This window comes from Delphinus delphis, chromosome 15 (genome assembly GCF_949987515.2).
Source record: "Delphinus delphis chromosome 15, mDelDel1.2, whole genome shotgun sequence".
Lineage (NCBI taxonomy): Eukaryota > Metazoa > Chordata > Mammalia > Artiodactyla > Delphinidae > Delphinus > Delphinus delphis.
The window spans coordinates 52,745,715-52,765,303 of NC_082697.1; the positions used below are offsets into that span (position 1 = coordinate 52,745,715).

The following is a 19,589-nucleotide window of genomic DNA, read 5'->3' on the forward strand; positions in this document are numbered from 1 at the left end:
GGAACATCTAGGCCCTCAGTACTCTCCTTCCCTCCCCACAAGCAGAGAGACCGACAAATTGAATGCTGTGTTGGTATACCTATTTGTGTATATATGATTCAACAGTGTTATGTGATTCAACAGAAAGAAATTTAAAGTAAGGGAAGAAAGGTCACATGGGGTGGGGATGTCTTCAGGCCCATCTGGGAGCAAGAGACAGGGAATCTGGCACTGGAGCATTCCTGGTCTCTGGGGTGGTAGGGGCTGGGGGTGGCAGGGGAGTGTGGCATTAAGAGGAGTGACCTGGTTCAAATTCCAGCTTTATTACCACTTATCTACTATGCAAGCTGAGTGGGGTACTTCACTTCTTCTGGCCTCTTTCCTCTTCTGTAAATTGGGAATGAAAATAGAACCTACAACAGAGAATTAAAAGAGAGAATATGTGCATAGCCTTCAACACCAATGTCTGGCACATAGTAGGTGCTCAGTAAATGGGGATCTTGGTTGCAGGGCAGAGAGGTTAAATCAGGCTCCAAGACCTGGACTCTCCCTTATAATAACACAAGTCCCTCACTTCTTTTATTACTTTTGGCTTCCCAGGTCCCCTGAAAATAGGAAGGTTGTATTCTGGGTTCTGGTGTCTGGAAAGGTGTAGGACTCACTTTAATGTGGACTGTGGTGAATTTACCATCTGAGACTCTTAGACAGCCTCTGCCCTCCCTAGCTCCTTTCTGGATAGACAGGCTTGTCTTGGGAAGTCACTTTCTTCCTCAGAACTGCTGTTTCTCAAATGAAAAGTAGGTAGAAACAGATCCTCACCTGGCCTTACAGAGTTTTGTGTGAGTCACAAAGCCAAGAAAGTACATTGCAATCTGCGAAGAGGCTTTAACTCTAACCCTGATTCTTGTAAACTTGAGCACCCTTATGTGTGGCCCCCTCCCTTCTTTGTGCCTCAGTTTCCCTATATGTAAAATGGGGAGAGGTCTACTGCCTCCACGGGGGACTTTAAAATTATGTCTTCAAAGAATTATTCTGGACGTGGAGCCAGAGAGATGCCTAGAGTTCCGGAAAAGTTGCTTCCCTTCCCCTGTGTGCACCGCTCCAGGTAATCTTGGGTTCCATCCCAGCTCTTTGCGGGTGGCAGGTAAGGGTCTGCCCTCTGCTGGCCGGGCCAGGAGATTAAACCCAGGGAAGTGGGGAGAACCATGCTCCGGGAGATATTTCAGAGAGGGAGTAAATGGAAGGCGTTGGTTCCTAGCAAGATCTATGTATGAACAGATTATTAAAAAGCTAAAGAGTTACAATGTTAGTCTTGTGCTTGGAATGCAAAGGGAAGGATAGTTTGCAGTGTGGTTGATGGTTCCTCCCCTCTGGACTCAGGTCCATTTGGTTTGTCCCGGACCGTTTGTCAACAACTTCAGCGAGCCCGGGCGAAGAGCTTCCTGGGAAATGTAGTTCCTAGGTGGGTATCCCGCGCCGCCGCCGGGCACCCTCGGCGGCAAGGGGACTCCATTTCCCGAGGTGCCTCGGGCCCGGGGGGCGGAGGGCTGCCGTGGCGTCTGGCCCCGAGCCGAGCCGGGGGTGGGGGCTCGGAGGCCGAGCGCCCGTGGCAGTGGGCGAGCGTCCGTGCGGCCTGGTACCGGCTATGTCCGCGTGAGGACGCCTCCGGCGCCGCCGCCGCCCCCATCCCATACTCGGCCCGGCCCGCCTTGCACCATGGGCTCCATCCTGAGTCGCCGCATCGCGGGCGTGGAGGACATCGACATCCAGGCGAACTCGGCCTATCGCTACCCCCCGAAATCCGGTGAGCGGCCGCCCCGGCCCGGGTCTCGGTCCCGGTTGCGGACAGCGAGGCGCGGGCTGGAGCGCGGGGCGGGCAGGGGGCGGCGGGGCTCGGCGCACGACCCTCCTCGGAGGGTGGGCTGGGGGCTCTGCTCGGCCCGCGGCCCTTCCTGCAGCTTCCCTGCATGGAGCTCCACGCGCCCTCCATCCGAACCCCGGGGCGTGGGTCGGTACGGCGCTGACTGTCTCGTCCCGGCTGGGTGACCTTGGGTCAGTCAGCTCACTCCTGCGCGCCTCAGCTCCCTTGTATGCACACTGGGGTATGCTCAATAGGGATCCCCCAGGGTCGGCGTGAGGTTCCGGGGCGCGACGCTTGGGAGGGCTTAGCACGGTGCCCGATGCTTTGCTTGTGCTTACAAAGTGGTCATTGTCAAAAGGATTGACATCATTCCATCGCCGGTTTTCCCTTTCTTTGGTGGCTTCTTGTGAAGACCTGGCCAGTGGTTCTGGACACTATCCGTCTCGTCTGGACAGAGGCTTAGCTCTCCTGTGACCTGGCGCTTGTGTTTGGGGGGGGGGGGTCTCGGCCCAAGGAGGCATTACTGTCGGTGGAAGAGGAGCTGGGAGGCCGTGCTGGACAACCAGGGAATGGTTGGAGGGGACCTACCAGGTTCTCCAGTCTCCTTTTTTGTGGCTGAAAGACCTGAACCCCAGGGAGGAAGTGACTTTTCCAAGGTCTCCGAGCTGGATGGAAGCTCATCTGGGTACAGGACCATGAGTCAGACTACCAGACCAGTTGTGCTCATCCACACTGTTTTTCTGCCTCTGATGAGGAGTGTGGCCTGCCCTGGAACTTTAGTTTGGGTTCCTCATGCTCCATCTCCTCATCTGGTCACTTGCCTGGAAAGGAGAGAAGAAAGAGAACAGGGCATTTGGACATCATGGAGACTTTCAGACTGGAGCCTCTGATCCTGGCTTCTGAAATATCTGATCCCATCTTGTGGTCTTCTAGGCCTCACAGTTGGCCTGTGGGCATCCCCTGGGCCAGGTTTCCTCTGAGTATGGTCCAGCACCACCTGCTTCCAACAGTGGGGAAGCTTGTTTAACATGCATTTCCCAGGCCCTGCCTCAGACTTGTTGGGGTCTGCTGTGGCCTAGGAACCTGCATTTAAAACCCACTCCTAGGGTGAGTCAGATGTCCACTCAAGTTTGAGAACTGCTTCACGCTCATTTTGGAAGGTGAAAGAAGGCAAGTGTCTGGGACCACCAGAAATAAAGGGAGTGGAGACTAGCACAGTTCGGGGCAGTCAGAGGGGATGCAGTCAGAGCTGGGCAGAGGGCTCTGTTCCCTACTAGGCACGGGAGATATCCACGCCTGCTTTTTCCCAGGCACAAGGACAGGGCAGCCCAGCCTGGTATAGAGATCCCCTGGAGGCTGACATCCCCAGATCTGATGGAGCAGTTGTTTGAAGTCATCCTCTTCCATCTCTGATGTTCTTCCAGCCCGTCTTTGGCTGAGTCATCTTAGGCAAGCTGCTTAGCCCCCTGGGTCATGGTTTCCTCATCTGTAAAATGGGCTGATCCTCATACAGTGCTCAGAACAGTGCTTAGTGCCTAAGAGGTCCTTGAAAAATGTTAGCTGCTATAATGGCTCAAAAAATAAATTAAGTGAACAACTTAGACTCTAATAGCAGTTAGCAATGTCTTGGAAGAGATATCAAAAAGTTTAAGGTGGTACCTCCTGTCGCCTGGGACCAGAGCAAACCTGATGTCCCTTCAGTTGGGCATTTGGACAAAATCACAAATACAAGGCACTTACAGCACTGCTTTTGGATTCTGTTTGGTAGACCTTATTAATCAGTCAGGTCCACTCTGTGGACACCCGAGTCAACCACAATCTATTGGGGCTGGCACCCAGGTGAATACCATGGGCCACCTCGATTTTGCTGCCAGTGATTAGAGTGCTCAGCCTCTCCAGTTCAAAGGCTGTCTTTTCTGCTTCCTGTCCCTCGGGCCACCTTATTCCGGGAGGCAGTCTGGAACCTAAGCAGTACTTGAGTATGTGTTCCCAAGCATGGACTGGGGACGGAAGGGGGGTTGAGATGATTTTAGGGACCATGGACTGTACAATCAATTTATGAGACAGTTGTTATCTTTTCAGGTCTCTGTCAATTTTGTTGATTATATTAGAAAGAATCATTGGGTGCTAGTATTTTTTTAACACCTCTGTAACACTGTCCAATTTTTTTCCAGCTTTACTGAGATATAATTGACATATAACGTTGCGTAAGTTTAAGGTGTACAGTGTAATGATTTGATATGTGTATATATCGGGAAATGATTATCACAATAAGGTTATTTACACATCCATCATCTCATGGTTACCTCTGTGTGTGTGTGTGTGTATGTGAGGACTTTTAAAATCTGTCCAATTTTTTTTAAAATTAATTTATTTATTTAATTTATTTATTTGGCTGCGTTGGGTCTTCGTTGCTGCGCGCGGGCTTTCTCTAGTTGCAGTGAGTGGGGGCTACTCTTCGTTGCAGTGTGCGGGCTTCTCATTGCGGTGGCTTCTCTTGCTGCAGAGCACGGTCTCTAGGCACACAGGCTTTAGTAGTTGTGGCTCGCGGGCTCTAGAGCGCAGGCTCGGTAGTTGTGGCGCACAGGGTCAGTTGCTCCGTGACATGTGGGATCTTCCCAGACCAGGGTTAGAACCTGTGTCCCTTGCATTGGCAGGCGGATTCTTAACCACTGTGCCACCAGGGAAGTCCCTGTCCAATTTTCTTTTACTTTGAAGTTTTCAACATGCCCTGCAACAGTACCTAGCTTGAATTTAACAGCATTTGCTTTGTTTTTATTGTACTTATTTACTTTACTCATAACAGCTATTGAGGTATCAATCGTGTGCCGTACAACTCATCCTTTGTAAACCTATGATCTGGAGAATTTTAGTAAACTTATAGAATTGTGCAACCATCACCACAATCAGTTTTAGACATTTCCATCATCAGAGTTTCCTTGCCTTGTGCCTGTTTGCAGGCAGTCTCTGCTGTCACCCTCACCCCTACCCCATCACTGATCTCCTTTCTGTCGTTAAAATTTGCCCTTTCTGGACATTTCATACAACTGGAATCGTACAGCATGTAGTCTTTTTTTGTGTCTGGCTTCTTTCACTTAGCATTGTTTTTGAGGTTCATCCATGTTGTACTTTACTGTATGGTTATAGTACACTTTGTTTATCTTTTCACCAGTTAACGAATACTTGGGGTGTTTCCACCTTTTGGCTATTATGAATAATGCTGCTGAACGTTTGTTTGGTGTGTTCAGTTCTCTTTAGTATACACCTAGGAGTGGAATTGCTGGATCATGTGTTTAACTTTTTGAGGAACTGCCAGACAGTTTTCCATAATGGCTGCACCATTTTACATTTATTCCCACCAGCAGTGTGTGTGGGTTCCAAATTCTCAGCATCCTTGTCAATACTTATTATTGCCTACCTTTTTAATTATAGTCATCCTAGTGGGTGTGAAGAGGTATCTCACTGTGGTTTTGATTTGCATTTTCCTGATGATGTTGAACATCTTTTTTTCTTTTTTTTTTTTTGCGGTACACGGGCCTCTCATTGCTGCTGTGGCCTCTCCCGCTGCGGAGCACAGGCTCCAGACGCGCAGGCCCAGCGGCCGCGGCACGTGGGATCCTCCCGGACCGGGGCACCAGCCCGTGTCCCCTGCATCGGCAGGCGGACTCTCAACCACTGCGCCACTAAGGAAGCCCTTGAGCATCTTTTCATGTGCTTATTGGCCGTTGTATAGTGTGTGTGTGTGTGTGTGTGTGTGTGTGTGTGTGTGTGTGTGTGTGTTGGGGGGTTGGCTCTTTTAGTCTTGTTCACTTTTTAAAAGTTGGATTGTCTTCTTTTTGAGTTGTAAGAGTTCTTTATGAATTCTGGATACAGTGATACAGTTCATTTATCAGCTCTGTGATTTGCCAATATTTTCTCACAGTCTGTGGTTTGTCTTTTCATTTTCTTAATGGTGTCTTTTGAGGAGCAAAATTTTAAGTTTTGGTGAAGTTTGATTTATCATTTTTCTTTTTTTTTTTTTTTTGGCCACGCCACATGGCTTGTGGGATCTTAGTTCCCCAACCAGGGATTGAACCCGGGCCCTTGGCGGTGAAAGCACAGAGTCCTAACCACTGAACCACCAGGGAATTCTTATCAATTTTTTTGATGGTTAATGTTTTTGGAGTTATATCTAAAAGATCTTTGCCTACCTCAAGGTCACAAAGATTTTCCCCTATTTTTTTTTCTTGAAGTTTTATAGTTTTAGCTCATACATTAAGTCTTGTGATCCATTTTGAGTTAATTTTTTAATGTATGGTTTGAGGTAAAGATTTAGGGTTTTGTGGTTTTTTCTGCATATGGATAGTCAGTTATTTCAACATCATTTGATGAAAAGACTATTCTTTTCCCATCACATTGCCTTTTTACCTTCATTAGAGATCAGCTGACCATAAATGTGAGAGTTTATTTCTGCACTCCACTGCCCTGCAGTCCCTTGCCCGGATCACACGGCTGGCTGGTGTCACGCAGGCATTAGGACACCTCGGTCAAGTTCTTAAAGAGAAGATGGCAGACGGAAGCCTGGAGCACAGTAGGTCCCCACAGGAGTGCCTGGTCGTTGTTGTTGGCTGCCACGGTTGGTTGTTCCTCCTCCTGCGTTATTATTGTTACTCATGTGTCTTAAAGCCATGTGGGCTGCCCTGCCCTGGTGTTTGAGGGAGGTCATGGTAGGGACAGGTCACCCAAGAGAAGCATCAGGAGGGGCAGTCAGCCACGTGATCCACTAACCCTGGAGGTGGGGGTGAACTATGCCCCAGACCTAAACCTTTTGTATATCAGTGCATGTACTTTCAGAGCATTTTTACCTCCTTTATCTCACTGGAACTTTGCCATGTCCTTGTGACACTAGACTTTTGTCCTCTTTGGCAGAGGAACTAGAAATCAGGCTGATTTTGTCTCCTAGCACCTGGGCCTGCACACGGTAGGTGTTTAATAAATGCTTGTGCAGCAGGCCTTGCAGAAAACAACTCCCCTCTCCCTAGTGTACAAGCTGCTCAGACTGGGCTGCATCTTATCTCCTGGGGTGTCAGGCGGGGGTCCGGGGACTCCTGGGCCTGCTGCCACGCGATGAGGGGCCTGAGGTGTGTGCCAGGAGACTTTGGTGTGTACTTTTGTGCTGGTGGCAGTCTAGAGACGTCTGCTCATGAGTGCTGCCGCCTGTGTTGGGTTTGCCCTTTCTGAAGTGGGGCCTTGCTGACTCTGGATAATTGATGCCTGAAGGAAAGAACCGAGGCAGGTGTTGTAAGACGAGGGAGGACTTTTTGTGTCACCGAGGGCGTCCTCTGTCATTGGGGACATTCCGGGTCCCTGGGCCCCATCACTGTCCCTAGGCAGTGAGCTTGTGCTCTGAGCCCCAGGGTCAGTGGCAGAGGGGTGGGGTGTGGGGAAAGGGCTCCACCTGCACACGGGGGTTTCACCTTCGTGCTCAGAGTCCTGCACCATCATCACCGGCATTGTGCCACCTGTGCCCGTTCACATAGCAGAACTAGTTCTGTGCTTCTGCTCACATGAATTCGGTTTGGATTTTATCATTGTAAGAGCTGTATAAATAAGCTGTATTTTTGGAATTTCAGTTGTTACGTTTTAGGTAAAAACAACAACAGCAGAACAGCAGAAACAAAAACCCTTTAAGTTGGCCATGGTGGGTGGGCGTCTGAGGACCTGTCTCCCTGAAGGAAAAGCCAGTTGCTTGGGTTTAGAAGCCTGCGGTGGGCACTTGGGCCCTGTGGCCACTGGAGCTGAGGTTTGCTGTGTCGCCTGCCCTCGGGGTTTTGAGCACCCGGAGGTCCCTGCATCCTTCGCCCAGCTCCTGGGCTTTGCTGCACTCTCCTGTTGGTCAGTGGAAGAAGCCAGGCTTGTGCTGGTTAGGCTGGCCAGCCGGCTGGCAGGCCTTTCCTCTGGTGCCAGGAGGTCGGTCGTGGTGCGGAGGGCCCAGCTGTCCAGCATCAAAGGGGGGTGTGTGTGCGTGTTTTCATCCTCACAGTTGAGGTGGCCTTCGCTGTGCTGACAACATACCCTTCCACCAGCAGGGTGGGCACAGGCAGAGCTTAGCCCAGCACTGTGAGAGTGAGCCCGCCTCGAGGGGTCTTCTGCCCCACCCGCCTGTGGAGCCACGGCGGAGCACTGGATTCAGAGTGCAGCGGCCCCCATGCCAGTGACTTGCCCTGTGGCCTTGAGCCGGTCGCTTGCTCCCAGGCCCCTTTCAGTCCTGACTCTGTGAGTCCACGGGAGCTGGTGGGGAGGGACCAAGCCCTGGTCCAGCCGAGCCTGTGTTTTTCAGGGGCCTGGCAGTTTCCTGGGAGCGTCCTGCACTTCCTGGATGACCCTGCGGGCAGTGACCACTGCTGCCTGCCTCGCCTCCCAAGTCTGGTGCCGGCGGCCAGACGCTGGCACGGGGCCACGTCCAGTGGGCGTTTCCCATGCGTGTTTCCATGTGGTCAGGTACAACCATCAGGCCTCACGTTTCTGTGTTGTCCTGTAAAACGCAGGGCAGTGATGCCACACATGCCACCCACACAGCGTCGGACTCAGGCTCAGTGAATAACAGTGCACTTGTTCAGTTCTGCCAACTGTCCCCGCGTCTGCCAGCTCCCCAGAGCTGGGGGAGCCAGGCCCAGCCGCCGCCTGGCCCGCACCCCTGCTGTTTGCAGACAAGCCAGTGGTGTGGAGCAGCATGGGGGGGCCACTCGCTGTCTAGAAATCATGGCCGGCTCTCTCCGAGCTGGGAGGGGAGGTAGAGGCTTGGGAATGACTGACACGGGAAAATCTGTCCACCCCTGTGTGTGCAGTGCTTGCAAAGAACCCATTTTCTCATCCTTTCATCCTACTCAGCGTTGGCTTGGTTCTGGGGGCCCGGCACCTGCAGAGCAGGCCTGCTGGGGGGGTCCACTGTTCTGATAACTGCTGCATTCTGTTACCCGGGTCTCCTGCCCCTGTGATAGTCCTGAGTGACCAGATGCCCGCAGTGCTTTAGGGGTGAATCGGAAGAAGGAATTGTATTCAGTTCAGTGCTGTAGAAAACGTGTGGTGTATGCACGTATGTACATGTACAGCCAAAGTGTAACATACTGAGGAGACGTACAGGTCAGGAGCTTCCGCTTGATGAACCATTACCAGGTGGGCGTGTTGAAGGAATAGAAGAGTAGCAGCCCCCAAAGGCCCCGGTGCCCCTCCCCAATCTCTGCCCCCTCCTCCCTGGGAGGCCCCCTCTGGACTCCAGTGGAGGTGAGTTTTGCCTGTTTCTGAACTTGATATAAACAGAAGTGGATGCTCTTGGCTGCACGTTGGGGGATGAGAGGGTGGACGCTGTCAGTGGGGCGGCAGTCGGTTTCCTGTCTCTGCTGCGTGACATCCCAGTGTCTGCTGGCGCTACCGTGTGTTCACCCACGAGCTCACGTGGAGGGCACTCGGGGAGTTTCCGGTTTGGGCTCTCATGAATGATGCTGGGTGGACACTCTTGTGACTGGCTTTGGTTCCCAGGAGTCTGATTTCTTTGGGTCCATTTTATTTTTTTCACTTTTAAAAGTAATTGTGGTAAATTCCACATAACAATTACCATTTTACCCATTTTAAGTGTGCAGTTCAGAGGCATTAAGTACATTTACACTGCTGTGTAGTCATCTGCACCATCATCCCCATAAGTCTTCCTCTTGTGAAACTGAAACTCTGTCCCCATTAAACAGTAACTCCCATTGCCCTCTCCCCCAGCCCCTGGCAGCCACCACTCTACTTTCTGTGTCTCGTCTTGACAATCCCAGATACCCATCTCTTTGGGTCTGTTTTCATACCTGGCAGTGGGTCTGGCACCCTCAGGTGCGCGTGTGCGGAGTCCACAGCTTTTACAATGTTGTGGCAGGTTGAGCCCATTCATGCTCCCATCAGCAGAGCAGACTACTACTCTGTCTGTAGTCTGCAGCCCGTGGTGTTCACCGAGGCCTCGTGTTACAAATGGGGACACTGAGGCTCAGAGAGGTTGGGCTGTGCTGAGTCCCCCAGCCTGAGTGTGGGGAGCAGAGAAGCTATTCTGTGCAATGTGTGAACGCGACCCAGGGGAATTGCTGAGCTGCGTGATTACGGTGGGTGGGCCCCGGGTGTCAGTCTCCTTAGACTGTTTGGGAACAGCCTCTTAGCCCAAGGGGCTGTCTCTCACCGGAGTGATCTCATGGGCCTGGAGATGCTTCCCCGAGATCGGCCCTCTCTGAGGGCAGTGACATCCTGATTCCCTGTTGTTCAGGCCCAGCTGGGGCTTAGTGGCAGCGGATGTCAGGAAGCTGGTAACCCGGAATATCTGTGCTGTGGTAAAATGAGAAGCATTTTTGGCCAGTGGAATCAATGAACTGTTCCCAGACTTCTCACCTTCCCCGCTCCCCTCCACGCAAGTGGGAATGATGGAGGCAGCTGAGCGAAGCCACACCCGGTGCCCAGGTTCCAGGGCCACCTGTGTTTCTTAGAAGGGGGCCCTAGGGTGTCTTTGTCCATATCACGGTTTACCCGGTGGGGGTATCGTGATTTATAATAAGAAATACAAATTTGGTCTTCATCCATTTCTGGCACAGAACTCCTCAAACCCTTGGAATTTCCTAAGGGATCAGTGATAATGTGAAATGGGTGTCTTTTGATATTCTTAACAGATCCCTTTCAGCCACACCTGAGTTTATACTAATGAGGTGACTTTTGGAAAGCACCTGAGGTTGGGGGCTAGTTGCCGGTGGAGCCAGCCATGAGCTTAAGAGGGCTGGAGATTGAGATGATGGCCAGTGGCCAATGATGTAATCGGTCTTATCTATGTAATGAAGCCTCCAAAAAGACTCAGAGGGGCCAGGTTTGGAGCGCTTCTCAGTTGGTGAACAATGTGGAGGTGCTGGGAGGGTGGCACCCTCGGAGGGCATGGAATTTCCGCAGCCCTTCCCACGTGCCTTGCCCTGTGCATCCCTTCCATCCAGCTGTTCCTGAGTTGTATCCTTTTGTAATAAACTGATAATTTAGCAAACGAACTCTTTTCCTGAGTTCTCTGAGACACTCTAGAAAATTAATTGGACCCGAGAAGGGGGTCCTGGGAACCTTTGATTTATAGCTGGTGGGTCAGGAGCATAGGTGATCGATCACCTGAACTTGTGATTGGCGTCTGAAGTGGGGTAGGGGTTTGCAGTCATATGGGCTGAGCCCTTATCTTGTGGGATCTGACAGTGTCAACTGTGTCCAGGTACATGGTGTCAGGATTGAACTAAGTTTGTAGGCCACCCGGGCAGTGTCGGCTGAGAATTGGAAAATTGCCTGGTGGGTTGAAAACACTGGCTGGGCTGGCGTCGTTGAGGACGCAGCTCTGGGTCAGCATGGGTTGTCAATGAGGACACCACCTCTCACTGGTAGTGTGGCTTGAGCAGTTCCTTGACCTCTCTGTTCCTCAGTTTCCATGACTGTCACATAGGAATACAGGTGTCATTCATCCACCTTCATTGGGCTCCTGATGTGTCCAGGCCAGGGTAGTGATTACTGGGCTTGTCGGGATCAACACCATGCAGAGAGTTGGGCAAAGGCCTGCCAGGAGGGCACGGGAGGCCTCCGGGGAGTTGCAAGGCAGGAGCAACCCATTGGGCCAGAGGGGATGGAGAGAGCTCTGGGATCCGGGACAGGGCGGGGAGATGGTGCGGTGAGGTGGGCAGCGCAGAGCAGAATAAGCGTCTGCAGAGTGATGAGCCGGAGCCTAGCCCGTGGGTTGAGCAAGGCATGTTTGCCCTTGAGGATAACATCAGTGTCCCTGGTCCAGAGTGTCTGGAGTGTGAGGCGGGGAGCCTGGGTTACCTGAAACTGCGCTGGAAAGGGCACTGGGATCCCATGTTCCTGAGACAGACGACCCTTGGGCCTCGTGGGGCTTCTGGGGATGTGGGCATTCCATCTCCAAGATGCACAGTCCTGCTCCTGGGTCGAGGAGAGGTGAGGGTCATCTGCGTGGGGGTCCCTCCGTGTTCTGCATGCTGTGGGTGCTGAGCAAAGGCCTCTCTGAGCACATGGAGGTCTGAGCAATGCACGGGGTGAGCCAAGGACAGTTGGGGTGTGAAAGTGTGGGCAGAGGATCAGCCCGCAGAGACCTCGAGGCCAGAGGCACTGCTGTGTAGGAAGGACTTGGAAGGAAGGTGGGCCGCTGCTGAGACTGGAGGTGGGAGGTGAGGGGCTCAGGCCTGTGAACCCCTGAGGAGTCGGGGTGCAGGTGGGAGCTCTGAAGGGGTCCCGGGTTGTGTGCAGACATCTCATTTGCGTTTTAAGGGACCACCTGGAACGGCGTCTAGTCTGAGGATGCCCTGCTGCAGGAGCTCCGCCTCTGACGATGGCTCTTCACTCAGCTCTTGGGGGAAACCAGGAGTTGATGAAGCCATGGAGCTTCCCTGTGGCTGTGGTGGTCGTAGTGGTGGCTGTCCCCACAGGGATGCTGGGTGGCACCTGTCCTGCCCAGCTTCTTTCTGTTGTGGGTGTTTCAGAGGTTGGGAGATTTGGGTAAATCAGGCAGGATCACCTCCCAAAGGCCCCACCTCCTAACACCATCACATTGGGGCTTAGGTTTCAGCATGTGAATTTTGGGGGATACGAACATTCACTCTATAGCAGGGTTCCAAACTCTGGTCTCTTGATAAACTCAGGTTTTAATAGAACTCTAGGGCTTCCCTGGTGGCACAGTGGTTAAGAATCCGCCTGCCAATGCAGGGGACACGGGTTCGAGCCCTGGTCCAGGAAGATCCCATATGCCACGGAGAAACTAAGCCCATGCACCACAACTACTGAGCCCGTGTGCCACAACTACTGAAGCCCGTGCACCTAGAGCCCATGTTCTGCAACAAGAGAAGCCACTGCAATGAAAAGCCGGTGCACCGCAATGAAGAGTAGCCCCTGCTCGCCACAACTAGAGAAAAGCCCATGCACAGTAACGAAGACCCAATGCAGCCAAAAATAATAATAAATAATAAATAAATAAATTTATTTAAAATAAAATAGAACTCCGGGTGCATAGCCAATGTTCTTGGGGAGAACATTGAAGGCATGGTTTACTGTCCCGCTCTCTCCCCGCCTCCTCGGAGATTCCTGTCTGTTTGGCATGGATCCTGCCTGACCCTTTCTTTCCCCTAGAGTCCATCTGTGCTCTCTATGCTGACCAACACTTTGCCTTTTGACTCTGATCTCAGGGAGATCTTTGCGTGTCCTGGCACCTAGCTCTTTTAGCAGGGTTAGTTCATTTAAGCAACTAGAATGTTTCCAGTTTTCATTTGTAAATGATGATCATCACACACATGCACACAGCTAGACGTGTAAAAGTGGAACACACAAAGCAGAAAGGAACCCCAGAAGTCTGCTCGGCTCGCTCTGTGGCCCGTGAGGAGGGGGCAATACCTCTCTGCCTCCACCTCCACAGGCCGTCACAGAAACAGCCTTGATTTTCCTCATCCTGGAAGATGATGAACATGTGTCTGCCTTACACCTGACTTGTTCTTCCACGCCTGACTTATGTAAAGGAAAACAGCCAGTTGAGGGGACGCTGGGAGCCTCCCGGGAAGGGCACTCTTGGTCTTTGTTTTGGTGGCTGTTCATCTGTTTGTCATCCAGGTCACTGGGACACCCATAAGTAGGGCAGAGTCTGAATCCCACGGGCAGAGAGGAGGTGAGCTGTCTGAGCCTGAGTGTCCCTTGGCTGCGACAGCAGAGAGGGGACAGAGACATGGATTTGTTTTAGCCATAATTAAAAAAAATTAAAGTATAGTTGATGTAACAAATAACAAATGCTGGAGGTGAGTGTGGAGAAATGGGAGCCCTCTTGCACTGTTGCTGGGAATGTAAATTGGTCCAGCTACTATGGAAAGCAGTATGGAGGTTCCTTAAAAAACTAAAAATAGAGATGCCATATGATCCAGTGATCCCACTCCTGGGCATATATCCAGAGAAAACTCTAATTTGAAAAGATACATACACCCCAGTGTTCATAGCAGCACTATTTACAATACCCAAGACATGGAAGCAACCTAAATGTCTATTGACAGATGAATGGATAAAGAAGGTGTGGTACATACATACAATGGAATATTACTCAGCCATAAAAAAGAATGAAGTAATGCCATTTGCAGCAACATGGATGGACCTAGAGATTATCATATTAAGTGAGGTATAAAAACATACTAATTATCACTAATATGTGGAATCTAAACTATGACACAGATGAACTTATCTATGAAACAGAAACAGACTCACAGACATAGAAAACAAACTTATGGTTACCAAAGGGGAAATTGGTGGGGGGGATAAATCAGGAGTTTGGAATTGGCAAATGCAAGCTAATGTGTATAAAATAGAATAACAACAAGGTCCTACTGTATAACACAGGGAACTATATTCAATATCTTGTAATAAACTATAATGGAAAAGAAAAAATAAGACGGGTGAAAGCAATATGTGTATTTATAAATATATAGATAGATAGTTGATATACAATGTTGTGTTAGTTTTGTACTGTTGATACATAGTGATTTGACACTTGCACACATTATGACAAGTCTAGTAACCATCTGTTCCTGTACAAAGTTATTACAATATTATTGACCGTATTCCTTATGCTGTACATTACATCACCATGACTTATTTATTTTATAACTGGAGGTTTGTACCTCTTAATCCTCTTCACCTATTTCACTCAGCCCCCTCCCTCTGCCAACCACCTGTTTGTTCTCTATGAGTCTGGTTTTGTTTTGTTTGTTTGGTTTTGTGTTTTAGATTCCACACCTAAGTGAGTTCATGTGGTATTTGTCTTTGTCTGACTCATTTCACTTAGCATAATACCCTCTAGGTCCATTCATGTTGTTGCAAATTGCAAGATTGCATTTTATTTATGGTCCAGTACTATTCCATTATATGTGTATCTATCTATCTATCTATCTATCTATATATATATCACATCTTCTTTATCCATTCATCTATTGACAACACTTAGGTTGCCTCTATACCTTGGCTATTATAAATAATGCCGCAGTGAACATTGGGATGCATGTATCTTTTTGAATTAGTGTTTTTGTTTCCTTTGGGTAAATACCCAGAAGTGGGACGGCTAGATCATATTGCAGTTCTATTTTTAATTTTTTGAGGAACCCACATACTAGCCATAAAGTTTGAGGATGGCTCCTCTGAGGCTCTGGAGTACTGGAGTGGGTTGTGCCAGGTAGCTGGGGCTTCTAGGTCAAAATCAGGACCCGTGTCCTCTGGCAGGCCCTCTGGAAGGATTTCACAATTGAGACGCCCTTCTCACGTGGCTCATTATGTGTGACCGGCAGTGACACCACTGACTGCCGTCCCCTGTCTGTCAAACCGCGCTTGGCAAAGAGTAGCCCCCGCTCGCCACGACTAAAGAAAGCCTGTGCGCAGCTGCGAAGACCCAGCGCAGCCAAGAATAAATAAATAAATAAATTAATTAATTAAAAAAAAAGACACACGGTAGGCTTGGTGTCGGCAGGTTTGAGCCGTGACTCCATCACTAGCTTGGTGATCTCTGACCTCAGTTTCTCACATGGAAAGTGGGGGCAGGTTCCATCCCCTCTCAATGGGTTCTGTGGGGAACCCAGGCTGGGGCACTGACTCGGGGGCATGGAAGAAGAGCCTGGGGGCTGTGGGGGTGGTTTCTCTTCTCTTCCCATCTCCAGGTCTTCCTTTTTGTTTCTCCCCCTCGGTTGTCTTGTCTTTCTCTTTCCCTCTCTCCTCTTCATAGCCCTGCCTGCTCCTCTTGGTTCCAAAGTGTGCACACACAGATGCACATGCATGCACACAACACATGTACACCGTATACATGTGTACATGACAGATGCATGCACACACAAGCACAACACATGCATGCATGTGCACACACACACACACACACACACACCACACATTTCGATACACACACACCTATCCACACATATACGTATGCACGATACACCTGTACACACACACAGGCACACACCTGGGAGCTGCTGCCATTTCCCTAGGATGCACATTCCTCCTTTAAAAGTTCCTTTCGTTAAAATGTGAGCACTTAGGGCTTCCCTGGTGGCGCTGTGGTTAACAATCCGCCTGCCAATGCAGGGGACACACGTTTGAGCCCTGGTCCAAGAAGATCCCACATGCGCGGAGCAACTAAGCCCGTGCACCACAGCTACTGAGCCTGCACTCTAGAGCCCGCGAGCCACAACTACTGGAGCCTGCGCACCTAGAGCCTGTGCTCCACAGCAAAGAGAAGCCACTGCAATGAGAAGCCTGCGCACCGCAACAAAGAGTAGCCCCCGTTAACCGCAACTAGAGAAAGCCTGCATGCAGCAATGAAGACCCAACACAACCAATAAATAAATAAATATTTTAAAAGTGTGAGCATCTAAAAACATACAGGAAAATACAGAGAGGAATATAGGGAATGCCCTCCATTCAGAGTCCACAGTTTACATTTTTCATATTGTGGACTCAGGCATGTCCTCCCCACGTTGGTTTCTTCCTCCTCCAAATGTGGGGTCCCACCATCTGTGCTGTAGGGCTGCGTTGTGATATGTTTTCACGTCCTCCGTGTTTGAGTTGTGTTGGTTCTGCACCTGCTCTGTGCTGATACTCGGAGACCCCGCTCCCTCCTTTACCTGATGTTTGGTTCCATCCTGTCACTGCCACGGTGTGTTGGACCATTTCCTTATCGAGCATGTGAGGTGTTTCCAACTTTTTATGCTTGAAAGTCTTTTATTGGTCCCTATATTGTATGCAACCAAAATATGTACATAAATTGAAATTAGAATCTTAAAAGGGAGAATTTTTCTCCTGGTTTGAGTGGCCATTACAAATAACCAGTTGGTCAAAACATCACAAATATTACAGGTTTTTTTTTTAATGTTTATTTTTATTTATTTGGCTGCATCAGGTCTCAGTTGTGACACTCGGGATCTTTGTTGTGGCACACGGCCTCTTTTGTTGTGGTGTGCGGGCTCAGTAGTTGCGGCATGTGGCATCTTAGTTCCCTGACCAGGGATGGAACCCGCATCCCCTGCATTGGAAGGCGGATTCTTAACCACTGGACCGCCAGGGAAGTCCCTACAGTTTTTATAAATAACAAACATAAATAGTAAAAAAAAAAAAAAAGTTGAACATATATCTCTTAAGTCAGTGGATAGGCTGCTTTCCCCCCAGTTAATTCATGTAGTCACAGTTGAATAGAACCTGTTGCTGGAATGAGACGGCTCAACAGCACTTCTAGTTCTGTTTTTCATTTTAAGTTAAGAAACTTTGCTCACGTAAATAAAGTAGATGGGAATTAACAGGGGTTTGATTTAGCAATAGCATCTAATTCCAAGTTACTTGCCAAAAAATAGAAAGATCATATAAAGATCTAATACCAAAAAAATTTGTTGATGATTTACCAGCTGACAACTGAAGTGCTTCCAGTTCATAATAACAGCCTTGTTGAGATATAATTCACATGCTACAAACTTCACCCTTTTTTTTTATTGCGGTATGCGGGCCTTTCACTGTTGTGGCCTCTCCTGTTGCGGAGCACAGGCTCCGGATGCACAGGCTCAGCGGCCATGGTTCACGGGCCCAGCCGCTCCGCGGCATGTGGGATCTTCCCGGACCGGGGCACGAATCTGTGTCCCCTGCATCGGCAGGCGGACTCTCAACCACTGCGCCACCAGGGAAGCCCAAACTTCACCCTTTTAAAATGTACGATCCAGTGGTTTTTCCAGAACACGGTTCCAGTTTTGTGATTCTTATGGTCACTGCTCTAACATCCTTGTCCCATGTCTCCAGTCTTTTTTTTTTTTTTTTGGCTGTGTTGGGTCCTCGTTGCTGCGTGTGGGCTTTCTCTAGTAGCGGCGAGTGGGGATACTCTTCGTTTTAGTGCGCGGGGTTCTCATTGCGGTGGCTTCTCTTGTTGCAGAGCACAGGCTCTAGGCATGTGGGCTCAGTAGTTGTGGCTCATGGGCTCTAGAGTGCAGGCTCAGTAGTTGTGGTGCACGGGCTTAGTTGCTCCACGGCAGGTGGGATCTTCCCAGACCAGAGCTCGAACGCGTGTCCCCTGCATTGGCAGGCGGATTCTTAACGACTGCGCCACCAGGGAAATCCCCCTCCAGTCTTTTAAAAATAATTTTTCTTGTTTTAAAGCAATACACGTTAGGGAATTCCCTGGTGGTCCAGTGGTTAGGACTCCGCCCTTTCACTGCCAAGAGTGCGTGTTTGATTCCTGGTCCAGGAACTAAGATCCCACAAACCTCGAGGTGTGGCCAAACATGAAAAAAAAAAAAAAAAACGCAATACACATTAATTTAGAAAAGAAGCAGTTAAAGCCTCCCCCAAAAAAACCTAGCCCCCCCAAAAAAAAACCCTCATCCGTTGCCTCTTAATCCGGAGGTTTCCGTTTGTAGCATTTATACCTCTGAAGTTATTAATGCTTAAAACTACACTAAGACGTGCAGGCCTCCTGTGTATCGTCAGGTTGTAGGCAGAGCTGTGGAGAATAAAGCAGGGAAGGGGGCTGGGAGTGGGGGGTCAGCAGGCAGGGTGGGAGGGCGGAAGTTGCAAATTTTAAAAAGAATGATCAGAAGAGGCCTTGTTGAGGAGGACACGTGAGGTCTAAGGATCAAGGCAGACTCTTGGGGAAGAACTTCATAAGCAGAGGAAACAGCAAGTACAGAGACCCTGGGGTTACGGACGGGGTTGGCAGGGTCCGCCGCAAGCCATGGGGAGGAGTCTGGGACTTGTTTTGGTGTGATTAGGGAGGCATCAGAAGGCCCCTCATTATGAGCACTGGGATGTGGGAAACAGCCTTTGGGGCTGTGGAAGTGGGGAGACCGGGGAGTGGATTGCAGGACTCCAGCAGTAGATGGTGGTGGTGTTGAGCAGCGTGGTGGCCACAGAAAAATGTTATTTTCAGGAGCCCAGAGAGGGTCACTCAGACTGGATTTCGAAGCCCATCATGTTAGTTATCTCTTGCTGAGTAACAAATTCAAATTTTAGCCATTTTTAACAATAAATGCTTATTATCACGGTTTCTATGGGTCAGGAATTTGGGAGTGGCTTCGCTGGGTGGTTCTGATTCAGGGTCTCCCTTGAGGTTGCCGTCAGCTGGGCTACAAGGTCTGATTCCCACGTGGTTCCCTCGCAGGGCTGGCCGGTTGGTGCTGGCCAGTGGCTGGAGGCCTCAGTTTGTCACTACATGGACCCCTTCACGGGGCTGTTTGAGTGTCCAGCACGGCAGCCGGCTTCCTCCCCCAGAGCCTTGGAAGTCCCACTCCGTCAATTCCACAGTGTCCTGCTGGTTACACAGGTCAGCCCTGTTCAGTCTGAGAAGTCTCCCCAGAGACATGAATACCAGGAGGTGAGAACATGGGGCCTTCTTAGAGGGGAACCTCCTCACCCACTTTCTGCTTGTGGAGCGGAAATTCTGGAGATTTGTTGGACATAATGTGATTGGGCCTTGGGGTCCCCCCAGGGCGAGGTTGGAGCAGGATTTTCCGGGCCAGGGGTCTGTCTATTCCTGGAGGGCTTTGCAAGGATGGCTGGGCCCCAGGCCTAGTTCCGCCTCGCCTGGAACCTTCCCTCCAGACCAGTGCTGTGCGGCCTCTGGATCCACCTCAGGGCCTGTGAGCAGTGTGGAGGTCCTGGCAGGGTGGGGCCCAGGCAGCCGCTGGGCTTTCTTGCACCCTCTGTCACATGCCACTGCGGCCCTGAC

The 19,589-nt window shown here is 50.3% G+C and overlaps 1 protein-coding gene across 4 annotated transcripts in view; it reads left to right on the top strand.

Annotated features, from left to right (window-relative positions):
- The first annotated feature begins 1,592 nt into the window (after positions 1-1,592).
- MGRN1 (mahogunin ring finger 1) overlaps positions 1,593-19,589 on the top strand; it is a 52,491-nt gene continuing 34,494 nt past the window's right edge. For all 4 annotated transcript variants that reach the window (XM_060031673.2, XM_060031670.1, XM_060031674.2 and 1 more), the window contains exon 1: positions 1,593-1,783. In XM_060031673.2, coding sequence (XP_059887656.1) covers positions 1,696-1,783 — 88 coding nt within the window. In that variant the 5' untranslated portion in view covers positions 1,593-1,695. The remainder of the gene's footprint in view (positions 1,784-19,589) is intronic.